Source organism: Salvia miltiorrhiza, chromosome 5 (assembly GCF_028751815.1).
Source record: "Salvia miltiorrhiza cultivar Shanhuang (shh) chromosome 5, IMPLAD_Smil_shh, whole genome shotgun sequence".
NCBI classification, from domain to species: domain Eukaryota; kingdom Viridiplantae; phylum Streptophyta; class Magnoliopsida; order Lamiales; family Lamiaceae; genus Salvia; species Salvia miltiorrhiza.
The window spans coordinates 48,080,571-48,105,440 of NC_080391.1; the positions used below are offsets into that span (position 1 = coordinate 48,080,571).

At 41.4% G+C, this 24,870-nt stretch overlaps 3 protein-coding genes across 6 annotated transcripts; 1 reads left to right on the plus strand and 2 right to left on the minus strand.

The window, feature by feature from the left end:
• Positions 1 to 11,052: 11,052 nt before the first annotated feature.
• LOC130987095 (uncharacterized) lies at positions 11,053 to 13,070 on the minus strand. The gene is made up of 2 exons (XM_057910706.1): positions 12,922 to 13,070; positions 11,053 to 11,874 (listed from the first exon to the last, which is right to left on the minus strand). The coding sequence occupies exons 1-2, from the start codon at positions 13,068 to 13,070 to the stop codon at positions 11,247 to 11,249; spliced, it is 777 nt and encodes a 258-aa protein (XP_057766689.1). The 3' UTR covers positions 11,053 to 11,246.
• Positions 13,071 to 13,290: 220 nt separating this feature from the next.
• Positions 13,291 to 16,633, plus strand: LOC130987094 (anamorsin homolog). Of its 2 annotated transcripts, XM_057910705.1 has the most exons (8): positions 13,301 to 13,440; positions 13,645 to 13,792; positions 14,273 to 14,433; positions 14,539 to 14,607; positions 15,122 to 15,281; positions 15,363 to 15,493; positions 16,073 to 16,147; positions 16,291 to 16,633. In XM_057910705.1, the coding sequence occupies exons 2-8, from the start codon at positions 13,654 to 13,656 to the stop codon at positions 16,327 to 16,329; spliced, it is 774 nt and encodes a 257-aa protein (XP_057766688.1). In that variant the 5' UTR covers positions 13,301 to 13,440; positions 13,645 to 13,653; the 3' UTR covers positions 16,330 to 16,633. The 2 variants fall into 2 exon arrangements, with proteins under 2 accessions (XP_057766687.1, XP_057766688.1); XM_057910704.1 differs by having other exon boundaries at positions 13,291 to 13,440; positions 16,073 to 16,633.
• A 1,065-nt stretch (positions 16,634 to 17,698) lies between these two features.
• LOC130987096 (probable polyamine transporter At1g31830) lies at positions 17,699 to 23,833 on the minus strand. 3 transcript variants are annotated; one of them, XM_057910709.1, is made up of 3 exons: positions 20,023 to 20,068; positions 19,894 to 19,988; positions 17,699 to 19,508 (listed from the first exon to the last, which is right to left on the minus strand). In XM_057910709.1, exons 2-3 carry the CDS (start codon positions 19,978 to 19,980, stop codon positions 18,054 to 18,056), a joined length of 1,542 nt encoding a protein of 513 aa, XP_057766692.1. In that variant the 5' UTR covers positions 19,981 to 19,988; positions 20,023 to 20,068; the 3' UTR covers positions 17,699 to 18,053. The 3 variants fall into 3 exon arrangements, with proteins under 3 accessions (XP_057766692.1, XP_057766690.1, XP_057766691.1); XM_057910707.1 differs by lacking the exons at positions 19,894 to 19,988; positions 20,023 to 20,068 and adding an exon at positions 23,496 to 23,833; XM_057910708.1 differs by having other exon boundaries at positions 19,894 to 20,103.
• Between the last annotated feature and the right edge of the window lie 1,037 nt (positions 23,834 to 24,870).

The following is a 24,870-nucleotide window of genomic DNA, read 5'->3' on the forward strand; positions in this document are numbered from 1 at the left end:
CCTCTGCCAAGGATTGATCAATTGGTGGACTCTACTTCAGGATGTGCCTTATTATCCATGATGGATGCGTACCAAGGGTATCATCAGGTAAAGATGAACAGGGGAGACATCGCCAAAACGGCCTTTGCCGTCTGTTGTGGAGTATATGGGTGGAAGAGTATGCCGTTTGGTCTGAAGAATGCAGGAGCCACGTATCAGCGGATGATGGAGAAAATTTTCAAAGAACAGCTTGCTAAGAATATCTCAGTGTACGTAGACGATATGCTCGTACGGAGTAACAGGGCAGAGGACCATGTGTCTGATCTGGAAGAGATCTTCACAGTAGTCAGAGATCACAGACTCATGTTGAACCCAGCCAAGTGCACTTTTGGGGTCACAACAGGGAAATTCTTGGGGTATAAAGTCACGCCAGCAGGGATTGAGGTCAACGCCGACAAGGTCAAAGCTATTTTAGAAATGACACCGCCCAGAGGAATCAAGGAGGTGCAGACTCTGAATGGGCGTATCACTGCTTTGAGCAGGTTTATATCGCGATCGGCAGAGCGAAGCATGCCGTTTTTCAAACTGTTGAGGAAGGGAACCAAGTTTCTATGGACAGAGGAATGCCGAGCGGCGTTTGAGGATCTTAAAGTATACCTAGCAAAACTCCCAACTCTGACCAAGCCAGTTCCGGGAGAAACGTTGTATCTATACATAGCTATGGGGGAGGAGTCAATCAGCTCTGTGCTAATCAGAGAGGAGGGAAGTCATCAGAGACCCATCTATTTTGTCAGCAGAATCATACAAGGGCCTGAGCAGAATTACACAGAGATTGAGAAGGCTGCTCTGGCAGTCATAGTCACGGCCAGAAAGTTGAGGCCCTATTTCCTTTCACACCGAGTGATAGTACGCACGTCTCTTCCCTTCAAGCAAGTTTTGGGGTGCCCGGATTTGTCGGGAAGAATGGTCAAGTGGGCCATGGAATTAGGGGAGTATGATGTCGAATATGAGCCGAGAACAGCAATCAAAGCACAAGCATTGGCAGACTTCATACAAGAAACAACTCGCCGTCCTATACCAGAGTTTTGGGTGGCCTTTGTGGATGGGTCCGTGACGAAAGAGGGATGTGGGATCGGGGTTTATATCACTTCACCAGGTTATGGGACATACCAGTTCGCCATCAAATTCACTTGTCGGTTATCCAACAATGAAGCAGAATATGAGGCCGTGGTCAGAGGGGCTCACATCTTGTCAGAGCTTAAAGCCGAGTGTGTCATTATAAAGACGGACTCCCAGCTGGTTGCACAACAGTTCTCGGGAAGTTATAATATCAAGGATCAGAGGATGAAGGCGTACCATACCAAAATTAACGGAATGAAAGAAAAGTTCATGCAATTTAAGCTCGAACAGATTTCTCGGGAGGAGAATACGAAGGCCGACCTACTGGCGCGCATGGCTAGCACAGTAGAGCAAACTTGGAGCGACGAAATTATTCTACTCTGTGATACCAGAGAGATGGAGACTTCGCAGGTGTTCTCGGTAGAGATCAGGGATGATTGGCGGGCTCCGATCATACACTTCCTAAAGACAGGGGAGCGGCTAAGCAGAGAGTCCAACCAGAGGGCCCGTTATGAGAATTACTGTCTAATCAACGATCAACTCTTCAAACGATCTTTCACTCAACCTTTGCTAAAATGTTTATCTCCAGAGGAAGCTAATTTTGCTTTGCAAGAAATTCATGCAGGTTGCTGTGGTGGGCATACGGGATTTCGGGATCTTGTGCGCAAAATTATCCGGGCCGGGTTCTATTGGCCTCATATCAACCAGGAAGCCAGAGAGTTCGTCCGCAAGTGTGAAGCTTGTCAGAGGCATGCCGGGAGAATCAACATACCAGGGGAACCCATGGGGGTCATGTATGCTGCTTGTCCGTTCGACAAATGGGGCATTGATATAGTCGGCAAACTGCCTACAGCACCTGGAGGGAAATGCTTTCTCATTGTGGCAGTAGACTATTTTTCTAAATGGGTCGAGGCTGAGGCTGTGAGTAAGATCGATGAAGTTACAGTGGAACGCTTTATCTGGAGGAATATCTGTTGCAGATTCGGAGTGCCACGAATCATTGTGTCTGATAATGGGACAGGGCAGAGGATCGCGGATTTCTGTGATCGAATGGATATTACACAGAGGTTTGTCTCTGTGGCTCATCCACAGGCAAATGGACAAGTGGAATTAGCTAACAGGACCATATGTGAGGGAATCAAGAAGAGGCTAACTCAGAGCAGAGGGAAGTGGGTAGAAGAGCTGGACACCGTTCTCTGGGCTCACCGAACTAGTCCAAAAACGGCGACAGGGGAGGCACCATTCACGCTGGTGTATGGATCCAATGCGGTGATACCAGCAGAGGCACGACTAGAATCATACCGGATTACCACGTATGACACTGAGCACAATGAGGAGCTCCGCCGAGCAGAGCTGGACTTGGTGGAAGCATAGAGGGAGGAAGCCCGTGTCAGAGCGGCCAAGTACAAAGGCATTATCAAAGCGGGATATGACAAGCGAGTCAGAGTGAGGAAATTGTCAAAGGGAGATTTGGTTCTCAAGCGAGCTGATGCGTTAAAGGCGGTGGGTAAGTTCGAAGCCAATTGGGAAGGGCCATATATCGTCACAGAGGTTTTGGGAGGCGGCGCGTACATATTGTCGGATTCAGACGGCAGAGCTCTCCCCAGACCATGGAATATAAACACGCTTAAAAAGTTCTATGTGTAACTGCTGCCTAACAAGAATGATCATTTGTAGACCGGATACTCCTTTTCCCCACAGGGGTTTTAACGAGGTCCGGGGCCATAATATCAATAAAACAGATATGTGGTTCTAGGGAATTCCCTGGTGTCGTTTTATTTACTTTATTTATCGTTTTCCTACATTACAAATGCTACTTAACATGTTCATGAAGAGCATTGCACATGTCACCAGAGGGGGGAGTAGGGTGTATACCCGTAATCCTCAATTTACAAATTCAAAATACAAACTGCTTCTTAGCAGGACAGGGGTGAAACAAATACAAAAATTGCTTCTTAGCAGGTCAGAGGGAAAACAAACATCAGAGATGAACACCCTTTCTTCCACGATCCAACACTCCGAGTCCTTCTTCGTCGCTGGGACACGCTCATCTCTCAGATCTACTTCAGCTCCACTCCGCGTCTATAGAATATCAAGCAAAACAACAAGTCAAAACGCCAAAGAAGAAGGAATACAGAAAAGGAACAAACCAAGGACCAGATCCGAAGAACCAACATCCAGATCTGGGGAATCAACGCTCAGATCCGGAGGACCAACGTCTAGATCTGGGAAAACTGGTAATAACGCTCTCAAACAAGGGAAACCCGCTCATTACAACCACAAAGTTAGAGATCTGCACCAGAGGCACAGAGAAAAAGGGCGAAGCCTTCAGGGACGTGATTGTTCAGAGGGGAACTTCCCTTACCTGAGTGCCTTACAACCAAGCTAAGAACGGTCCAAGGGGGAAATTTTCTTCAGGAATCCTGGAGATAAAACCCTCAGGCGGGGGAGAGTCCTGTTTTTTCAGCCACCAACGGGAGCCGGTGTACTTTCTCAAAAGGACTGTCTCCCCCGACTGAGGGCGTTACAACCAGGATAAGGGGGTAGCTGATGCCAAAGGAGCAGGAGATCTAGGGTTGGAAAAGAGAGCAGTTTGGGGCGGCGGAAAAGAAATGAGGAAATTATAACCTAGATCGCGAAAGGGGGAGGATATATATAGAGGCAGTATGGGGCTTACGAAATGGGCTAAGGGGTAATGGGCCCGCACGAACTTATGGGCCGGAAAAGGGAGTAAGAAATAATTGGGCCAACATGTTCATAACAGAGCATTGCACATGTTACCAGAGGGGGGAGTAGGGTGTATACCCGTAGGTCCTAATTTTTAAATTCAAAAATTGTTTCTCAGCAAGACTAGGGCAAACCAGAGGAATTAAGTTCCGACAGAGCAGAGGGATCACGCTTCACCAGAACAGAGGGTGTCCCTGACAATCGTAAGCCGCGAAAGTTGGCTGTGCCACCCGGGCCCTCCATGCTCCGCGCAGAGGTTCCTGACAATCGTAAGCCGCGAAAGTTGGTCGTGCCATCCGGGCCTTCCATGCTCCGCGCAGAGATAGCACTTAATCGTAAGCCGCGAAAGTTGGTTGTGCCATCCGGGCCCTCCATGCTCCGCGCAGAGGTTCCTGACAATCGTAAGCCGCGAAAGTTGGTCGTGCCATCCGGGCCCTCCATGCTCCGCGCAGAGATAGCACTTAATCGTAAGCCGCGAAAGTTGGTTGCACCCCCCGGGTTTTCCATGCTCCGCGCAGAGGTTGCTTTAACCGTAAGTCACGTAAGCTGGTCGCACCCCCTGGGTTTTCCATGCTCCGTGCAGGGTGTTCCTGACAATCGTAAGCCGCGAAAGTTGGTTGTGCCATCCGGGCCCTCCATGCTCCGCGCAGAGGTTCCTGACAATCGTAAGCCGCGAAAGTTGGTTGTGCCATCCGGGCCCTCCATGCTCCGCGCAGAGGTTCCTGACAATCGTAAGCCGCGAAAGTTGGTTGTGCCACCCGGGCCCTCCATGCTCCGCGCAGAGATAGCACTTAATCGTAAGCCGCGAAAGTTGGTTGCACCCCCCGGGTTTTCCATGCTCCGCGCAGAGGTTGCTTTAACCGTAAGTCACGTAAGCTGGTCGCACCCCCTGGGTTTTCCATGCTCCGTGCAGGGTGTTCCTGACAATCGTAAGCCGCGAAAGTTGGTTGTGCCATCCGGGCCCTCCATGCTCCGCGCAGAGGTTCCTGACAATCGTAAGCCGCGAAAGTTGGTTGTGCCACCCGGGCCCTCCATGCTCCGCGCAGAGATAACACTTAATCATAAGCCGCGAAAGTTGGTTGCACCCTCCGGGTTTTCCATGCTCCGCGCAGAGGTTGTTTTAACCGTAAGCCACGAAAGTTGGTCACACCCCCTGGGTTTTCCATGCTCCGTGCAGGGCGTTCCTGACAATCGTAAGCCGCGAAAGATGGTTGCACCCTCTCTAGGTCTTCCATGCTCCGCGCAGAGTGTTCAAGTTTGGATGGGAGGCAGCTTCGAGAGGAAGCAGCTTGGATGGGAAGCAGCTTGGATGAGAAGCGCAAAATCACTGACAAAGAAATTAACCAAACCCTCGTAAGAGGAGGCGGTGAAATCCCTAACATAAAGGTCAACCAAATCCTCGTAAGAGGAGGCGGTGAAACCTCTACCAGAAGGGTCATCAAAATCCTCGCCAGAGGAGTCATCAAAATCCTCGCCAGAGGAGTCCTCAGAATCTTTACCAGAGGGGTCAACAAAATCCTCGTCAGAGGAGTCGTTAAAATCCTCGCCAGAGGAGTCGTCAAAATCCCCGCCAGAGGAGCCATCAGAGGCCGCGACAGAGAAGTCATCAGAATCCTCGCCAGAGGAATCATCCAAACCCTCGCCAGAAGAGTCAACGAAATCCCCATAGCAGAAATTAAAGCAACTCCAAGGGAGGGGATCAGAGAAGCATCAACAACAATCATAACAAGTCAACTCAAATCAACAGGGGAAAGACGGAAATATAAACCCCACCTCAACAAGCAGCGAAAACAACACAAATAACAGAGATAAAAGAAGCAAGGATGGGAAAGAAATTTCATTAAAGCATGCCCAAGAAGCAAAGATGTACATCAAAAAACCGGCGGTAAGTGTTCAGTTGGTACAAATTAAAGAGTTACAAAATTTTCTTTTGATAAAGTCAGGAGAGAAAGGGGGAACATCAAGAGGGAGGAACAGAAGCAGCTTGAGCAACAGTAGAGGAGACAGGAGCAGAGGCAGATGAAACTGGGGGAGGAACACCACTGGCAGAAGCATGGCCAGAAACGGCTTTCTCTGTGAACACGGGCAACATGCCTGCTTCCTTCACTGGGGGAAGACGAGTCCCCAAATCCAACAGCTTCACAGCCTCCTGCACATATAGGTTCTCATCTCGATACAGCTCAAACAGCTGGTCCACCGCGGCAGAGGAGGAGGCAGAGTCAGAGAAAGCTGAGGGTGCCAAGTCAGAAGGCAGGGGAGGCTCCATGCTGAATTGAGAAAATGTCCGGGTGCTCTCCGGTTCACAAAGCGTACAAGGGAAGCAGAGAAAGCAGGCATGTACATGGGCGCGGAGGGCAATGAGTCAGATCCAATCCCAAAAGTAAAATAGGGAATGGCCTTCTCCAGCACTGGGTACCACCATTCCGGCTTCATCGGAGAATTCGCAGGGATCCCCATCAATGCATTGATCTCCTCATCCTTGAGGTTATCCATCAAGGCTCGGAAATTCAAGGAAGCAAGTTGCTCCGGGGTAGCTTTCGCCATCTCCAAGGTTTTTGAGGCCGTATGTTCTATCACGTAAGCAAAGAGGGGCCCAAAATCCTCCAGGTATTCGGGAGTCTTTTTGAAAGCCCCTAGAGTGCCTTCCAGCATTAACCCTAAGAAGTGTTGACCTTGCGGAGACAGGAAATACTCCAGGCGCTGATCTCGTACCCCCAGGATATAAGCGCGATTCTGAGCTTCTGCAGATGTCTTTTTCCAGTAGCGCCGGGCTCCTTTGTAGGCCTGCTCATACTCCGCCTTGAACCTGGCAAGGCTCGCATGGCTTTCTTTAGTTGTTCTGGTCAATTCAGAAACCAGAGAGGACTTCTCTACTTCTACTTGAGCTAGCCGGGCCTTCAAATCAGTAATCTCCGCTTCAGCTTTACTCAGGCGTTCCACCACCCCAGCGACAGCATCATCACGCTTGGCAACGTCCGCTTGTTCCTTCTCTCTCTCTTTCTCTGCCACCTCGTAGTCATGGATGCATTTAACAGCCCCCCACATCCCCGACTCCACCTGCAAGAAAATAAAATGGGTTCCAACAAAACAATAAAAGGTTAGTAATTTAAAATTTTTAACAAAGAATATAAGATGCAGGATACCTGAAGAGCCAACCGGCAGAGCTGAGTAGCTAAAGCCGGTCGGGACAGCTTCTCCATTTTCTCTTGGTCCTTTGAGTGGACACGAGCTATCAAGGCATCAATCAATTCCTGCCCCGATAAACTCGAAATCGGCCCAGGAACAAGATCCTCTGGTTCATCAGCCGAGGGCACCACAACTTTGCCCTTACCTTTTCCACCGGCCGAGGGGAGAACCTTAGAACCACCAGCTGACTTCTTAGCTGGCCCCTTGCCCTTGTCCCCAGCAGAGGGGAGAATCTTCACACCACCAGCAGACTTCCTTGCTGGCTCTAAAGATTTGCCGGCCTTTTTCAGGCCCTCCTGTTTCTCCTTCTCACCTACAGAGATTAGGGAGCCCCTCTTCCTTTTCTTCGAAAGCTCAGCAAGGGGGGCACCGGGAGCTGAATCGGGCGAAGGAACCTCATCAGTAATATCCACGATTTGGATATCTTCTTCACAGGTGCCAGCGGCATCACCAGCGCTGTAACGTCTACCCCTATGAACAAGGGCTCCCGCATCAACTTCCTCCGCGTCAAATGGACGCGAGGCTTCCACATTCCCCTCTGGGATTTCAACTACAGGAGGAATAGGGGTCAGCTTGGCCCCAGTAGGCTGCTCCGAGGGATTTGTCCCGGAAGCAGAACCACCTGTGCCATGTTCCCCGCTGCCAGCAAGAGAGGGAATGTCGGACAAATTGTCCCCACACTTGTGCCTCCAAGACATATCTGCAAACCAAAATTTCACAACATTAAAATCATGGTAACAAAAGCTAATATGTTTTTTAATGTATATTTTTTACCTATTGATTTCTCTGGGTACAGGGGAAATAGACCATTGTATGCCAGAGATGAATTATTCTCAGCAAGGTACCTACAGTCTAGGGGCTGGGCCTTGTTCATAGCGTTAAGGTGGGCTATAATACTCTGGTCACGGGTAGAAGGGACCTCGGGAGAGGCCGGTTTATAAGTAGTGCGAAGCTTATGCCATTCCAGCTCCAAAACGTGATAATCGCGCCAGGTGCCGAAAAGGGTGCGCACATAACAATAATGCTTCAGGAAGCCCTTATCGAAAGAATTCATAGAGGAGAGAAAGGTAGTAGGATGTTTTGGATGAGCTGCAAAGCTATACAGGGGACTGCCCTGCATGCGAAGGGTCTGGGTCTGACAGAACAGTTTTGCGGTGTCCCCAACACCGTGAGCCCGGCACAAAACATGGAAGGCATATAGCCTTCGGATAGCAGAAGGGGCGACTTGAAAGAAAGGGATGTGAAAATAATTACAAACATCGACCAGCAAGGTAGGAGGAGGGAGACTTAAACCAGCATCTATCTGGGCTTTCCAAACAACTATCACCTTGGGATGGCGAAGGTTCTCGGGAGGCGTTGAACCCTTAGAGAAGGCCTCGAACTTTAAACCTTCAGGACGCCTACATGTGCTTCTCAATTTTTCCACCTCCGCGACACTAAGACGGGATGGAGGAACACTTTTGGGGGGTTGGGGGGTCTTCTTCCCCTTTTTCTTAGGTGGAGGGGGAGGGGGCGCAGTTTGAGATTCATCAGAAACAGAGGGGGAAGGAAGATTTTCGAGATCTTGCTGCGATGGGGAGGAAGATGAAGGGTCTCGGGCAGAAGGAGAGGGCGAGCGAGAGGGTTGAGGGGCGGAGGTGTAGGCCATGATGGGAAATGCCAATCCTAGGGTTTCTAACACGCTCAATCAGAGCACCAACAGTTATACCACTACGCTACGATTAAACACAAAATTGCAGTGAAGAGGATGCGCGAGTTACCTAGGCCAGAGAAAGATGGACGGTAAAACCTGGAGCGGAAGGGTCGCGGGAGGATGCCGGAACAGTGAGGAAACCGCCGGAAAATGCAGAAAAATCGTTCGGAAAGCTTGGAGAAGAAGAATAGTGAAAAGTGGGAGTTCGAATCGACTAAGTAAAATTGTACGCGGGTAACCACCAGCACGCGGGATGAACGGCACGTGGCATACGGAAAAAATCAACGGATGAGGATTTCTACGGAGAGGCGAAAAGACGCGAAGATTAAAAAGTGACCTCGGGGTACGGGGAAAATACTGTAGACTGGGCAGGCATTTAATGCGGATGACGTCATCCATGCGGACGAGTCCTCTGACTAGTTGTACCACTCCAAAGTGAACTAGCCAGACCAGGGGGTGGGAGTAACAAAAACGCCAGAGAACAATTCACAAGGCTTATCTTTATTTTCTCATAAAATCAAAATGCTTATGTCTTTATGATTTACAGGGGTCAAGGAAAACAACAAAGCGTTGATGCTAATAATACACCACTGGTTGAACATGAAGAATACTCGGTTCAACCAGACTAGAGGGGGGAGTGGTTGGTGAGGAGCAATATGTGCAGAATAGGGAGAGAGTACAAATCAGAGGAATCATTTTCGCCAGAGGAGCCGTATGGGTCAGAAGAATCATTCTTACCAGAGGGATTTCATCCATCAGAGGAATGGCTCTTGCCAGAGGAATCGCGTTCTTCAGAGAAGTCACCCTCACCAGGGGAACCACCTTCGTCAGAGGAGTCATCCGCGCCAGAGAAGACACCATGGCCAGAGGAGACGCCTTTGCCAGAGACGACGTGTTTGCTAGAAGAGTCATCTCCACCAGAGATTACATCGACAGAGAAGATGCTTTCGCCAGAGGAGACGTCTTTGCCAGAGACGACGTGTTTGCCAGAAGAGTCATCTCCACCAGAGATTACATCGAAAGAGAAGACGCTTTTGCCAGAGGAGACATTTTTTACCAGAGGAGTTGTTAAATGCGCGGGAAGGTCTCCCGCGTATTATCGAAATTACCAGCGTACCCTTCCACCACGCAAGACGCATGCACCGAAGATGTTTTTACTATTTTACCCCTCCGCTTGTAAATCTATAAATAGGGTCCGAGCTCGTGTACTGTGACTTACGCTCTCTCATATTTTCGAATACAATAGTTGTTTTCTTTCTCGTGCGAGGTTTCCGATCAGCTATTTTTACTCTTTCCAGCCTTCTCGACTAGGTAGAATTTTATGTTTTCCCTTTATAGATTTAGGTGTTGGTTACGTTAAACACCAATTAGTAAGGATAAAATATTGAAAAGGATGGTGAGACCATTGCCTTAAAAAGAAAGTGACATAATCTTGGCGGACGTCCGATATAATAATTGTGACATAATCTTGACGGAAGGAGGGAGTATTATTGTTTGATAGATTAAATATAACTGTAAATTAAATGAACAAATTACAATTTTTAACCATAAATTTAAATAAATTAATTAGAAAAAGAAAAAAAATAGTAATAAAATAACTTATGCCAACCTCCACATGCTCCCTCCCCCTATCCCCACCCCGACCCTCAAGACAGATCGTCCTCTCCCTCTCCCAAAATTCTTGCACTGCGGGCGCCGCAGCACCCCCCCTCCTCCCACCAAAAAAAAATTATTACAGAACCACCGACAATCACCCTCCCTTTCCACAGCAAAATTGTGGCATAGTGTAACCAATTTTTGGCCAAATTAATGCAATTCACAATCTCATTAGCCACCACATTACGTTCTACAAAAAAATCAAACAAACTTGAAAAGAATTTGATCTTGAGGTGCATACTGAAATTGAATAATAATAATAAAAAAAGATGATTGAGCAGCAAATTAAGACGGTGGTGTCGAGGTAATCAAGTGAGATATTGCAAGTGGTGCTTCCCACTGAAACACCTCATCTCTTCCACCAAACACCCCCGGCACTGCTGTTGTTGGATGAACAGAGTAACTTTACCTTTTGTCCATCACAGAGATTACATATTCGAGGGTGGAGTCGAGTTTCATAACTTATGATTTATGATTAGCCAAATGGCAAAGATAGAAAAAAATTATGAGCAGCCACTTTTCCAATCTTCCACTTCAATTTATGATAATGGAATATTTGATGTGATAATATTTTCTTATATTTTTTCATACTAGAGAACATGAGATAAAAAGAATGAGACTATTAAAATATGGAAAAAGTTTTTAACCTTTTATTATTTCTCATTCTCTTATGATAAATTTGCAATTAAAGATAGCACAAATATCATAAATTAAGTGCTTTAAAAGGGGGGCCAGTGTTAAACCATTGAGCTTCAACAATATTACAATAACAACAATTGAAGCGTAATTCCTGAGTTCTCATGCAAGTATATATAGCAGTAAACTTCCATCATAAACTACCTCATGTGAAGAAACTATAAGAAAACGACTTTCCTCACCCGAAGGTTCACCTATCTTCTTCTTCTTCCTCCTCTTCCGGAATATCATCCTCAGCCAGAAGATGACCCAGAGCTACTTTACTCTTCTTAGCTCCCTGTTGGTTTTCCTCATTACTGTCTCCATTTTTCCTCTTCAGACTCTCATCTTTCCCTTCTTCACCACCTTCGTCTCCTTGCACAGCAGCACCGCTTTCAGACCCCTCCACCACTTCTTCAGCAGATGCAGTTTTCGTTTCAGCCTTTTCATCTTTTTCATTACCATTGCTAACCACTCTTTGAGAAGAAGGCTCATATCCAAGTAACAATTTGCGGATCTCTTCACTGCTTGCAAGATCAACAGCAGTCTTTCCAGCCTTGTTCTTCATATTCTTGTTTGCACCTTTCTTCAACAAATAATTTATGAATTCCACATTTGAGCCCTGAGCTGCATAGTGAAGGGCGGTCATGCCCTTCCGGTTACAAGACTTGACAGATACTCCCGACGTCAGAAGAATCTTGACAACGTCTACGTGACCCTTTTGTGCGGCAAAGTGAATTGCACCCATGTCATCCATGGCAGCAGCACCGACATCGGCCTTGTTCTTACAAAGATAGTTTACGACTTCAGAATGCCCTGCCCATGCCGCTAGGTGTAGCCTATGGTTCAATGTCACTTAAGGAAAGAAAAGATCACAAGAATGTAGCATCAACTTTAAAGAACCTTGATATATGCTCTCGATGAACTAAATGAGGACATGATCTTAGATGCTACTGCATCTAGTTTACTCTAGGTCTTCAGAATGATCCAATATTGATTTCTTTCGAACCCTTGATGAAGGTGAGAAGTTTAAAACTAAGTTCTATATGATGCAAAGCAACATCACAAAAGTCCCATTTCTGATAAACTGAGAGAGAGAGAGAGAGAGAGAGAGCAAGTAGTTAGTGTCCCCGAACTTTCTAAAGAACCATTGTTCACTCTAAATTGGAATTGACCAATGATCCAATGTTTATTTCTTTGTAAACCTACATGTAACCTTAGAAGATTATGTGTAAGTATTATATGCTGCAAAACAACATCACAAAAGTCCCATTTTTGATAAACTGAATCTACTAATGCTTGGGGAAGAGAGAGTACACCTGAACTTTCTCAAGAAAAAATTGATCACTCTAAAATCCAAATTGGAAACGACCATTTCTGTTATTGTGCAATGATGTTTAAAGATACTAGAGCAACACATCAGATTAAGTGTCCAATCTACATAAGGATTGTAGAATGCAGTAACATGAAGCTGTTTAGCACGTTTATTCATCTTTCATCAAATATTCTAATTCCAGATAATTCATAAACTTCACCACATACGAGACCAAATGAAACTAGCATAAATATTTGCAAATAATTTCACATTTAACCTTTCCTTTTACCTTTTTCCTTCAAGTTAATACAAACAAAGACATGAAAGCATTTTAACAATTCAAGTCAAGTTTCACAAATTCATGTTGCGATCCCATAATTCCTGTCAAATTGAACTACCATCAAAATTTCAGTACAGTATACTAACGTGAAATTATTTAACCTAAACCCTAAACCCTAAAGGAAACTCTTTCCAGCTCCAATGTAAAAATAAAGCTGACTACAATTAAACATGCCGATGAAAGAGTGGTAAACTAAATCAAGAGAAATATGAATGAAGCAAATTAGGATACGGCGTACGGGAGTGCCTGTCGCGCGAGTTGACAGCGAGAGGATTGGTGCTGCATATCGCCTGCACCGCCTTCAGGTCCCCCGATCGCGCCGCCGCGTGCAGCTCTTCATCACCGGAGCTAGCACTCGCCGCAGAAGGCTTTTTCCCCATGATTTCCCCTTCCAATTGGAGATTATTCAGTGAAATGAGCAAATAGCCATGGCTGGAGTAGAGGAGGAGCGTCTGAATATAAATTGAGAATTTGAATATAAAAGCGTGCTCTCTCCTTATAAGTTGTGTGTGTGTGTGAGAGAGATAAATAAAAATCTCGGAACGCGACTATGAAATTTAGCAACACGATTTAATCTCCAATAGTAAGTCGGCGGAGAGGAGAAGTCCCAAAAATATTTAATTTAAATACAGCCGGCAAATCATTTTCTTTTCTTCACTACAAATTTCGGTTGCCCTTTCCCTTTGAGAAATTCCGGTGATAATCCCTTTTTCCAGCTTCCGGTGATTGCTGCTCGAAGTCGTTTTCCGGGTGAGATCTTCGCGCTTCCATTTAGTCCACAGCTGCTTTGGTTTTACTCGCCACGAATTGTTTAGTCGCCTCGCGATTTCCACTCTTATTCATGTTGAATTTGTGTTTGATTTTTCCTTTGCGCGCATGGTCTTGTGATTCTATTTTTGGGGGATTATTCTGCTAGCAATTAACCTGTTTTCGTTCGGGTATTTTTTGGTGTAGGGAACGAAAATGGGGCAGGATAAATTGTTGGTGATCACGGATCAAGTAGCTGTGTCGATATCCGCAGTTTCCGATGCTATTAAGAAGCTAAGGAAGGAAGATGTTGTAAAGCTGGATCCTCTAATCATCACTCAAGCTACCTCAGACAGTAAGTTATTGTCACTTGTTATATTTTCTTGATTGAGATGTATTGTATTGAAGAAATTTCTTAGCGTTGAATCCTCTATTTCGAACACTTTTTTCTTGATAAACTTGGTTTTCTTTGCATGGGTATATGTTGTAGTATGGGCGCCATTTTATTCTATTTGATTAATAAGGAAATTCTTGATGGTGGGGGATAAAATACAGTTATCTAGTTGATAGCATCGTGTTAAATGTTTCATTTGGAGTCTGTTTACCAACTCTATTGATGACTGTGGGTGCTGTAGTTATAGAATGTCGTAGAAGAGCTCTCCAGTTTATTAGTACTAGATTAATTCTTTTCATCTGCACAAAAATCTTAAATTCCGGAGGATGTAGAATCTTTGGTTGATATCTTTTACTTTTGACTTCGTGTTTCCATTTCAAATGTTGATTCACAGCTGCTCACTTGATTTATACTTTTGTTCTTTTTTATATCTTTTGGCAGGTTTAACGTCACTGGAATCTTCATCTATAGATGATGTTGTTTCTCTCTGTAAAACATTGGAGTTTCCCAGTGATCAGTTGCTCAGAAATATCTCAAGAGTTTTAAAACCTGCTGGAGCTGTCCTTTTTTATTTGGCTTCTCAAACTGCTGGGGAACAAATGGTAGTTTGTTAGTTTATTCGTTTTCTTCCTTGGTGGAGATGTAGTCACCAAATTTTTTTTGCTATGTTAAGCATATTTGATAAACATACTTGGATTCTCCTGCAGAAAAACGCTTCTCTTGAACGCGAGTTGTTTCTGGCTGGATTCCTGGACATACATAGGGAGTCTTTTGGGGTGCGTCACTCCCTAAACTTCTTTTTTGTCAATTATTGTTCAGTATTGTTTTCGTATTGCGTGGTCTTTTTATAATTAACTCCTGTTTATCTTCAGCTAGCTAATCTAATTCAGTAGCTTAGGGTTATATTTAGCAGGAGGCAGATGCATCAAATAGTGATCTGAGCAATACTTGTAACTCAAGTTAATCATATTGACATATTGTTATAACTTAACCTTTGGTTGACTTCCATGTTCTCATCTTTATATCTTTCTGGAATCTGGCTAGATGCTATGCTTATACTTTTCCTTTATAAGTATCAACATTTGAGAGCTTGTTCCATTTGTTTATACTGTTCAATAGTATTATTTTTATTTTGAAGATGATGATGGTGCTGATGATGTACCATCGACATCATCACTGTCTTCCAGTTCTTGTTGTGAACCCAGTAATGTAAATATGATTTTTTGAGTTTAAATATTAGTTTCTACTTGTGGATCCTCAGAATTAAATTCTTGTATCTTCTATGGACAGGTAAAGTGTAAGAAGCCTTCATGGAAGATTGGATCTTCTTTTGCGCTAAAAAAGACTTCCCAAGTTCTACCAAAAGTTCAGATTAATGATGATGAGGATTTGATTGATGAGGATAGCCTCCTTACTGAAGAGGATTTGAAAAAACCCCAACTGCCCTCTGGTTAGTTTTCATCTTTATATTGTCTGTTTATTGTTCTATGAATACTTGACAAGTGATGACATTGTAGTGCTTCTGCTGTAGGTGATTGTGAAGTTGGCATCACGAGGAAAGCTTGCAAAAATTGCAGTTGTGGAAGAGCTGAAGAGGAGGAAAAAGTGAAGCTTGGACTTACTATGGACCAGATTAACAATCCCGAGTCTGCTTGTGGAAATGTATGTTTAATTACATTTGACTATGCAAATCCATTCTGCTGCTTTTCGATTTTGGCTGTTGTTTAAGATTAACCTTGTGAAATTATGGGCGTTAAAGTAAATTGCAAATCTTTCTAAGCCTGGGGCTAGATGCTCATCTGATTTTGAAGTTAACATCTTTCTGTGTAAAGATTTAGTTGAATGATCACCATGACATGCATATCTTCGAAGTCAAGCTCTGGTGAAGGCAATAGAAAGAAAGAATTAAAGTTCCTGCTAATAGTGTTTACGAAGATCACTCTGTGAAGTCTGGAAATTTTGTTTTGATAAGTCAAATCCTTTAGAAAGGTTTTTAAGTACTTTACTCACTTATTAGCTTATTGTGTGTCATCAACTTGATAGGTATTAATTTCAAAGACATCACACTAATTATTGCTTATATGTGGAGCCTGTATAATATGTTGAATATTCATTGATTGTTAAAATTCCTAGTGAGATTCTCATCATATCCAAATGTTACACTTAATTCGACTTAACTTGTTTGTAAAACTCTTCCCAGTTTCATGTAATTTTACTTAATTGGTAATCCTTTTTGTACAGTGTGGTCTTGGTGATGCTTTTCGGTGTTCTACATGCCCTTACAAAGGTCTTCCAAAATTCAAGCTTGGCGAGAAGGTATGTGCTGCACCATCTCTTGAAAATATTCCTGCTTTTCTGTGTGGCTTTTTGGTGATGTTCCACTTAACAAACTTGTCATAAATCTGTGTATGACACAATAAAGCTTTAAGTGATGCTGGGTTATCGACCTTTTTTGGCAGGTTGCGTTATCTGGAAACTTCCTCGCTTCCGACATTTAAATGAGGATCCACGTTGGTATACAAGTACTTTTGGTTCCTTACTAATTGGTCATGTGATTGTGTACTGTGGATTAGGTTGAACAAACTGGTGGTCTTGTTTGTGTCAAATCGCTGTGCTATTCTTTTTCGGTATTAGCACCTGAAAAGAAATTATTTCTTGAATATTCTTTAATGGAGATGGGATAGTATATGGTGCATTATCTCTCGTCGCTTCTTATCAGACTTACAGTAGTTTGTAATTAAACAAGTTTTGTCCATGACCACTTATGATGTCATCAATTTTTATCAGTGGGATTTTTAGCTATGTTTGTGTTATTTTAATTCTATGATCCTCTTGGGCATGGCTATTCGATATCTGTGGATACGTTTGTTAATAAATTATTTGTACTTCACATATTAAGTTTAAATTTAAAACTCAATATAACGCAAGAGAGAGATTATTTACTTCGTCCCTTATAACTCATCAAAACAGCTTATAAGCTGTGTAGGAGCTTATAAGCTCCTTCAAAGTGTGTGACAAATAAGCTCCTAAACAGTTTATAATAAGCTCCAAAAATAAGCTTTCTAAAAAATAAGTTCTTCTACCCCAACTTATTTTTTTATAATCTTATACTCCCTCCGTCCGCAATATCGTTTCCACATTTGCCATTTCGGTCCGTCCGCGATATCGTTTCCACTTCCATTTATAGAAGTAGGGTCCACAAACTTCCACTCACAACAATTGTGGGACCCAAACTCCACTCACTACATATCCACTACAATCCACCACTTTTCTTAAAACCCGTGCCGTCCACAATGTGGAAACGATATTGCGGACGGAGGGAGTATGCAACAATCTTTTTACAAATATTTTTCAACTATAATTTATTATTTTTATCATATATGATTCACCTTCATTTTTCTTCAATTTTCTCTGTCTAAAAAAATATTTTCTCTCTCTAGCAAAAAAATATTTGTCTAGCCAAACACTTTGACAACTTATAAGCTTTTAAAAATTAGTACATTTTATAAGCTCCAAGAGTTTATACTCTTTAAAATAAGCTTAGCCAAAACCCTCTTAAGATGACTCCGCCCTATATATTTATTTCCTTTTTTATGTAGATTTAGATGTGGAATTGACTGTTGAGAAAATATAATTGAAAAAAATACCAAATATAGTAAAGAGGGATTATACAATAGAAACATTCTAAAACAGAATACTACTACTAGATAAAAAAAAAAAAAAAAAAAAAAAAGCCGATGAGAAGTATACTAGAAGACAACAAAATTGGGACAAAGGGTGTGACGATGTTTAAACTGAAGTTGAGCAAGCTCTGCGCAGGTAAATCAAAATTCAGATGAAGTGAACAAGTTGTTTGAGAGAGGGAGCTGAAACATATGTGACCTCATTCATACAACAATCCATTACATACAGCATTGAGATCTGCAGCTATTTGCAACCAAATTTCGTTGGAACAAACATCACCAAGAAACCTAACCGTAGCAAGATTAAAACAGTTGGGATAATCCTCATTAATCCAACACCTTCAGCTTCTAAAGTTAAGGATCTGCACTAGAAAATCGAGAGAGCTACGCAAAGAAAAGTCCCATCCAGGTACCGTTATATAGAGCTAAGGTACGTCTCGATGACTGAATGAGGCGGAAGCAGGCAGGGAAGCTAAGAAAGAAGATGCAAGCTCTATTTACACACCAAGAAACTCTACTAAGGAAAGCCGGCATGAAGCTCATATCAAAGTCTCATCCTCGCGAGCAGCAGCAGCATGAATATCTGGAAGATCCGAACTTTCAGAAAATCTAAGCCACCTCTTATTTTCGCAGTGCTTCAAGCAAGGGTGCAGTATAACACCGAGCATAACGGCAACGAGGCTAACAATCATAACTTTGAGGGAAGAAAGAGCCAAGACCACACAAATTAGCATGGTTGGTGGAACGCACATCACGATGGCCCCGATTGTCCCGCCAGGGATCTTGTAAGGACGAGGGGTATCCGGGGCTATGATTCTGAGACGCACGAATGCCACAAATTCCAACAACATCCCAAAGCAATACAAGAAATTTTCAGCAGCTACTATCTCTTGGAAGCTCAACCACGAGAGTAGGAGCACACCAGAAGCTGAGAATAGTATACCAACGAGTGGTGTCCCATGACGAGATCTTCTGGCAAAGAACTCCGGGAGCATCCCTCTTTCGGCCATGCCAAGAAGCTGAAACGAGTCGCTGCTCATTTCAGTCACAAACATCCCCATGTTCGACATAGCTGCAGCTCCCTGAATCCACACTGTCAACCACACTCCGCCTACCATTTTCGCTATCTCAGAGAAGTAACCATCGGCCCACAAGTCGCGCTGCAGAGGAACAGCTCCCGTGCCAATTAACAGAGGGAAGAAATATCCAAGAACAACAAGGATTAACGCGTAAAACAGAGCTTTTGGCAGAGTTTTTTTCGGATTTTCTACTTCCCCTGCAAGAGTACTAATTGAGTCCCAATAATTCAAATTCCAAAAGAGGGTGTTGAGATACAAATTCCAGTTCACATTGTGAAGATCCACGACGAGCCATCTTTCAGGACTCAACTTCGGTATTGAGATAAACCCCATCACCACGAAAGGGAGGATGGAGAACACCCCGAGCACCACAGCAACCCAGCCCACAATGGTTAAACCCCTATAGTTCATGTAAGTCAAGGCAATCGTCAAGGCCAACACAGCTATAACCCTAGGCAGACCCCCGGCCAAAGCAGGGATCCCCGATTTCAGGTAATCAAGAAACAACACAGGATAAAGGGCATTGTCAATCACTCCACTCAACCATTTCATCCACCCTTGCTGAAAACCCCAAAACGGCCCCAGAGCAGACGATACCCAAACTACATATCCACCATTTTCAGGAAACATTGTGCCCATCTCTGCAGTTATCAAGGCTTCTGGAACACTCCAAATGAATGGGAATATCAAAAAGCCCGCAAGAGCAAGGAGTGGACCAGCTGCCCTCACACTATCCTCCACCCCAAACGGCCCCCCCGACACCTCATAGAATATGAGGAAGATAAGGGGTAATAATGAGACTTTCTTACCATGATGTGCCCTAGGAGAAGGAGCTTCACTGATGCCTGTATAATCAGCACCATTGTACTGCCCCATTTCAATAGAAGCTTGCCCACCTCCTCCCCCCTTCAATTTCTGCAATCATTTCCCAATTATTAGTCTAATTGAAATCAATAAATTGAATTCAAGTCAACACAGTAAACGAATAAATCTCCGATCCATTCCATGCTCCATCAAATCAGGAGAAAAATTAACTTATCCAAACAAACGAAACAGATGCACCTGATTCCACTAAAACCGCAACTAGAAAGTGGGAATTGAGCTGCGCGAACCAAACCCTCAATAATAACAAAACCCCAACCACATAAAATCGGGAACTATAGCTATTAAAATCGTGGAGATCTATGAAACGAGGTTAACTACAACTGCCAGCGTGTGACACTACCGAGGGAAATTGAACATGCAGAGGAAGAAACGGAATCAGCAGGAATAGAAGATTGAAATGAATTAGAGGTCTCACTCTTATTAAACCTCCGCTAAAAGATCGCAGACTGCAGATCGTTGCTGGAGGGCATTGTTGAAGTGGAGTGTGTGTGTGTGTTTTCATTCATCGATATTCATTCTCGTCGTCGCGGTCGCCACGCACGAAATTCAGGCATGTGTAAAGCATTCGTTCATAATTTTATGCCTTTTTTCTATTCAAATTTTAATGTATGGACTCATGACATTCAGTCCTTCATATAAATAAATAAATTTCATTTAATTCCGTTGTTTTGGTTGTTAGATGTCACACCAATCATCATTCTTAAGTTGCGCGTATAGAAAAGTCCATTCATTTTACATAGAAACTAAAATCTTACTTCCTTCGTATCAAGAGTATGTAGTTTTTTGCTATTTTTATATATTTCACAAACCTAATTTTTCGACCGTTCAGCCATAATTTTTTATTACTCTTCCTTTATTTTCTTCTATAAATATCCATTTATTTCTACTTCAATTTCACATATCATTTTTGAATGAGCGCATTTGGTCTCGTCATAAAAAAAATTATTGTAATTTTAATTTTAATTATTATATGTTATTGTAAGTATTTTATTTTATTTTAATTAATATAATATTTGAACTTAATTTTAATAAAATGTTCAATTTTCAAAATAGAAGAATAAAAATGAGATAAAATGGAAATGAGAATTATATATAGCGCCTCTTATAGAGTCAATGCACTGGAGAGGAGAGGCGGGTGGGGACCATCATCTTATAGCGTCTCCTCACTATTGATACTCTAATAAGACATTTTTATTAAAAATAAATTTGAAATAAATTAAATTTATTCTTTTTTTCTCCTCTCTCTCTTCGGCTAGTGGATTTTACTTCTATCCTGTTGCTTCTTTTCTTAACTTTTAGTCTTTTACCATGGTCGTCAATTGATGATTTTATTGCAAATTTGTCACAAATTCGGTGGGGAAGAAAATGCCATCAAAAAACTATATTTTGGTATTATATATAAGTTGTGTATTCCTTTTTAGGGGTTATTTTATTGTGTATTCAATATTAAATATTTATTGTTTTATGTTTAAATACTATGAAAGCGTTTCTTTTAGTCTAAGAAATGTGGAAAAAGATGTAATGGAACTTTAAGGTAATGATAAGCATTCACACGCCTGGTCTCATTGAGCCCTTTCAATAGTAATAATCAGTATAAGCGTGAGACTATATTCAATCATTCAAGATCGCTCGAGTGTGATTATTATGTGACTATATTTCATGCTATGTCCACGTGGTATTATATATTTAATTGCAACATATCTACATATTTTAAATACCGATAACTGTTTTAGAGCTCCCATAAGTCATAAATTGCACACTACTTTTAAATTAGTCAATAAAACTATACACATTCATTTACCTTTACCATAACGGAAATTTCCTATTAATTTTTACAAGTGGGTGTGCTAAGAAAAAGAGTATGTTAATAAATATGATGATACATAGTTGTGCCTAGCAAGTCAAAAAAAGTTGTAACTAGCATATTAAAATAAGGGTTAATTGCATCAAAATACCTGACCTTTTCCAAAATTTGGTTTTTTGACAAACTTTTTAATTGTAGCAAAAATTTTAGCTACGTTTCAATTTATTGCAATGTCCGTCCCGCGTATATTTCCGGCCAAATCCATTCATTTCCGACCAATTTATTTTAGCTACGTTTCAATTTATTGCAATGGATTTGAGACGACAATGTTTCAATACCCGGCACGACATGCCACCTAAGCTTTACGGAGGTCCACCTCAGCATGGATTTGGCCGAAAATATACGCGGATGGATATTGCAATAAATTGAAACGTTGCTAAAATTTTTGCTACAATTAAAAAGTTTGTCAAAAAACCGAATTTTGGGAAAAGGTCGGGTATTTTGATGCAATTAACCCTTAAAATAATATTAAATAATGAAGGTTGTGCATTAACCAGGTCCAATTTTCAGGAATTTATAGAAGGCTTAGACTTTTAGTCACTTAAAAAATTTGCAAGTCAAACTACTCGGCAAGTTTATAGGAAAAAATATTTAGAAAGGCAATTTCTTTATCACTTAATTCATAAAATATATATTCCCCCTCAAAAAAAATTCATAAAATATATATCTTCAACATAATTAAAATAATTAATATTACATAAAAATTTATAAGAACGATATAATACAAAACTCTTCTACAAGTATTATTTTTAGTGATTGCTCACGTAGTCACGCACGCTAACAGAAAAAATAAATCATAAGTATTTTACAAGAAACATTTTTATAATATAAAAATGTTTGTGATGTAAAATACCAATAATAGAAACAAGAATGGCCCTCCATCTTGAAATGTACATATGTTGGAGACATAATTATGAAGTCATTAAATTAAAAAGTGATGATCAACTCCCACAACTTGCAAAAGTGAAATTAAGCTTCTAATAATAATTACTGTTGAAATTCTACTACTCAATATCTAAATAGAATATGCTTAACTATATAACGCATCCCTTAATTAGTTTGGTGTTGGGATTATGGGAGGCACATAAGGCACATAAACTATGATAATTTCCACTAATCTACAAACACAACATTAATTGTGTCAAAAGTGTGCATTTTAATTACTACAGCTAGGACCCCTCGAATTAATGAGATATCCGACTTTAGATCTTCTACAATCTTATTGTATCATGTCTCTCTCGTGCTTTGTTATGTGAAATTAAATATAAATATTACTAATATTATCTTAGACGTTTAGATTGCTGTTAACTTAAAATACGAAATAAGACATAGGCCGAGTGTTAAATTTTGTGTCTCAAGTGTTTTACAATGATTTATTCCTATGTGCCTACGTTTGAAGAAGTTGATGTACAACAAGTACATATTATAATTAAATACTCTTTCCTAAGTATTAAACATATGTGTGCGCGTGTATTGACCAAACCAGTAAGGGGTAAATGTCCAATGTCAAAGGTCTTGGGTTCGAGTCTCCTATTTAAATTTATTTATTTAATATTATTAATTTACAAAAAAAACTTAAAAAAAAAACATATGTCCACATATATTTACTCGATAATATCGATACAACAACGTCACGTGAAAATAAATAATCAAACTTTTTTTTTTGATAAATTAGATAAGTGAAATTAAATAAATGCGAGTGTGATGAAAAGTGTGGGCACCACAATTAGAGTCGGTGAATTTGGGCTGCTACCAAATGGTCCAAATCCCTTGTCCATCAAACTTCAAAATCGGTGAAATAAATAGCCACCTAATAATAATAAAATATGCATGGTACTGATTTTCTATTAGATTTCAATCTAATTCTAATAATAAAATATGCATGGTACTGATTTTCCATTAGATTTCAATCTAATTCTAATAGTATTTATTTTGTCAATTTATATTCAATATAGTAGATATTTAACTATATACTCCACTGGCGTGCATCCATGAAATAGAAAGGTAACAGAAACTCACAGTTGCTTAACGCTTGCAAAAAACACAAACAAGGAAAGAAAAGACATGGATAAACTAAACACACACACACACACACTCAGAAATAATATTGATATATGTAAGGATTTAAATATGTTAAAAATGAAATTAATTACCTCGGGCATGAGAATCTGTGAGTGTGAGGTGAGGGTTTTAGGTGCATCGGCAGCTGATTTTCGGGCCTCTGTTTCAGGGCCCGAACCCGGACTGCAGTTTTTTTCTTCTCCACTTGGTGCCATTGGATTCGTCAGAACAATCAAACCTACGATTGGTTAAGTGAGAGAGAGAGAGAGAGAAATGTGTTAAAAGCACATGTTCAACATATCTGCAGAGCCCTCGTAGGTAAATATATATACAAAATTCCCATAATGTTTATTACGTTGTTGTACAGTGAAAAATGCAGTATTCTAGAGAGAGAGGGAGAGATTGAAAGTAAAGAAGATATGATTTTAATGATTGTTGTGAATGAGATGTAGCGGCTTAATTCTTTCAATTTTTTAATACTCCATTAATTAACATGCACGGCATCTCCTGCTTTTGGGTTAATTGTGCCCAAATCTTGTTAATTATTTATTTATTTTTTGAAAAAGGAAACAAACTTAAAACCAATCATGTCTTGGGGGTGTATTGGATTTAGATTATGTAGGAATTTTAAAGGATTTCGAAAGTTTGGATGTATTTAATCCATACTTTTAAAAGTTCTTTAAAATCTAGAGGTATTCAATCCAAATTTTTTAAAATCTTTTAAAATTTAGAGTTATTCAAACTAGACTTTTTAAAGTCTTTTAAAATCAGTTGATATTCAACATTTCATGGATTCTGATGGATTTGTCAAAAAAATGCAAAGGACGAAATCCGAGCTTCATACTTGAGATTTCGATGGATTCCTCTAAACTCCATGCGACTCCACGCGGAGTCTATAGATTTCGAAAGTCCTTTAAAATCTATCAACTTTTTAAAATCCTACAGAATCTCAATCCAATAAACTCCCCTAATTAGAAAGTCCATCACAGTTAACAAAGACTCGACAAAACCATTTTTTGAATCACCAGACGTGTAAAAATATCCGCACGCACGCGTGATCTCTACATCACACAAAAGTGGGAAAATAATCGCACGCAAACGAGACTACTACCCACACAAAAATGGAAATACTACTCACACGAAAGTGAAAAAACTACCCATACGCAAGTGAAATTGAACCCAAGACCTCTCACAAATGAGAGTCTTTGAGTGTCTCAACTTTACCCTTGAGCTAAGTCTTTTTGAAAAATTATTATTTTAAAAGTTGTCACTAAAAAAATTTGTGATATTGTATGATAGGTAATTATTATGCGTATCACAAAAATAAAAATATATCTCAAAATATATTTACATTTGAAGGTGTGTCAATTTGTGTAACTAACAAAATCCGGTTAACTTATGAACATTTCCAACGGCCAGCAAATATTCAACTGTGAAAACATTACGGGTGCTCGTTGATGAAAAATA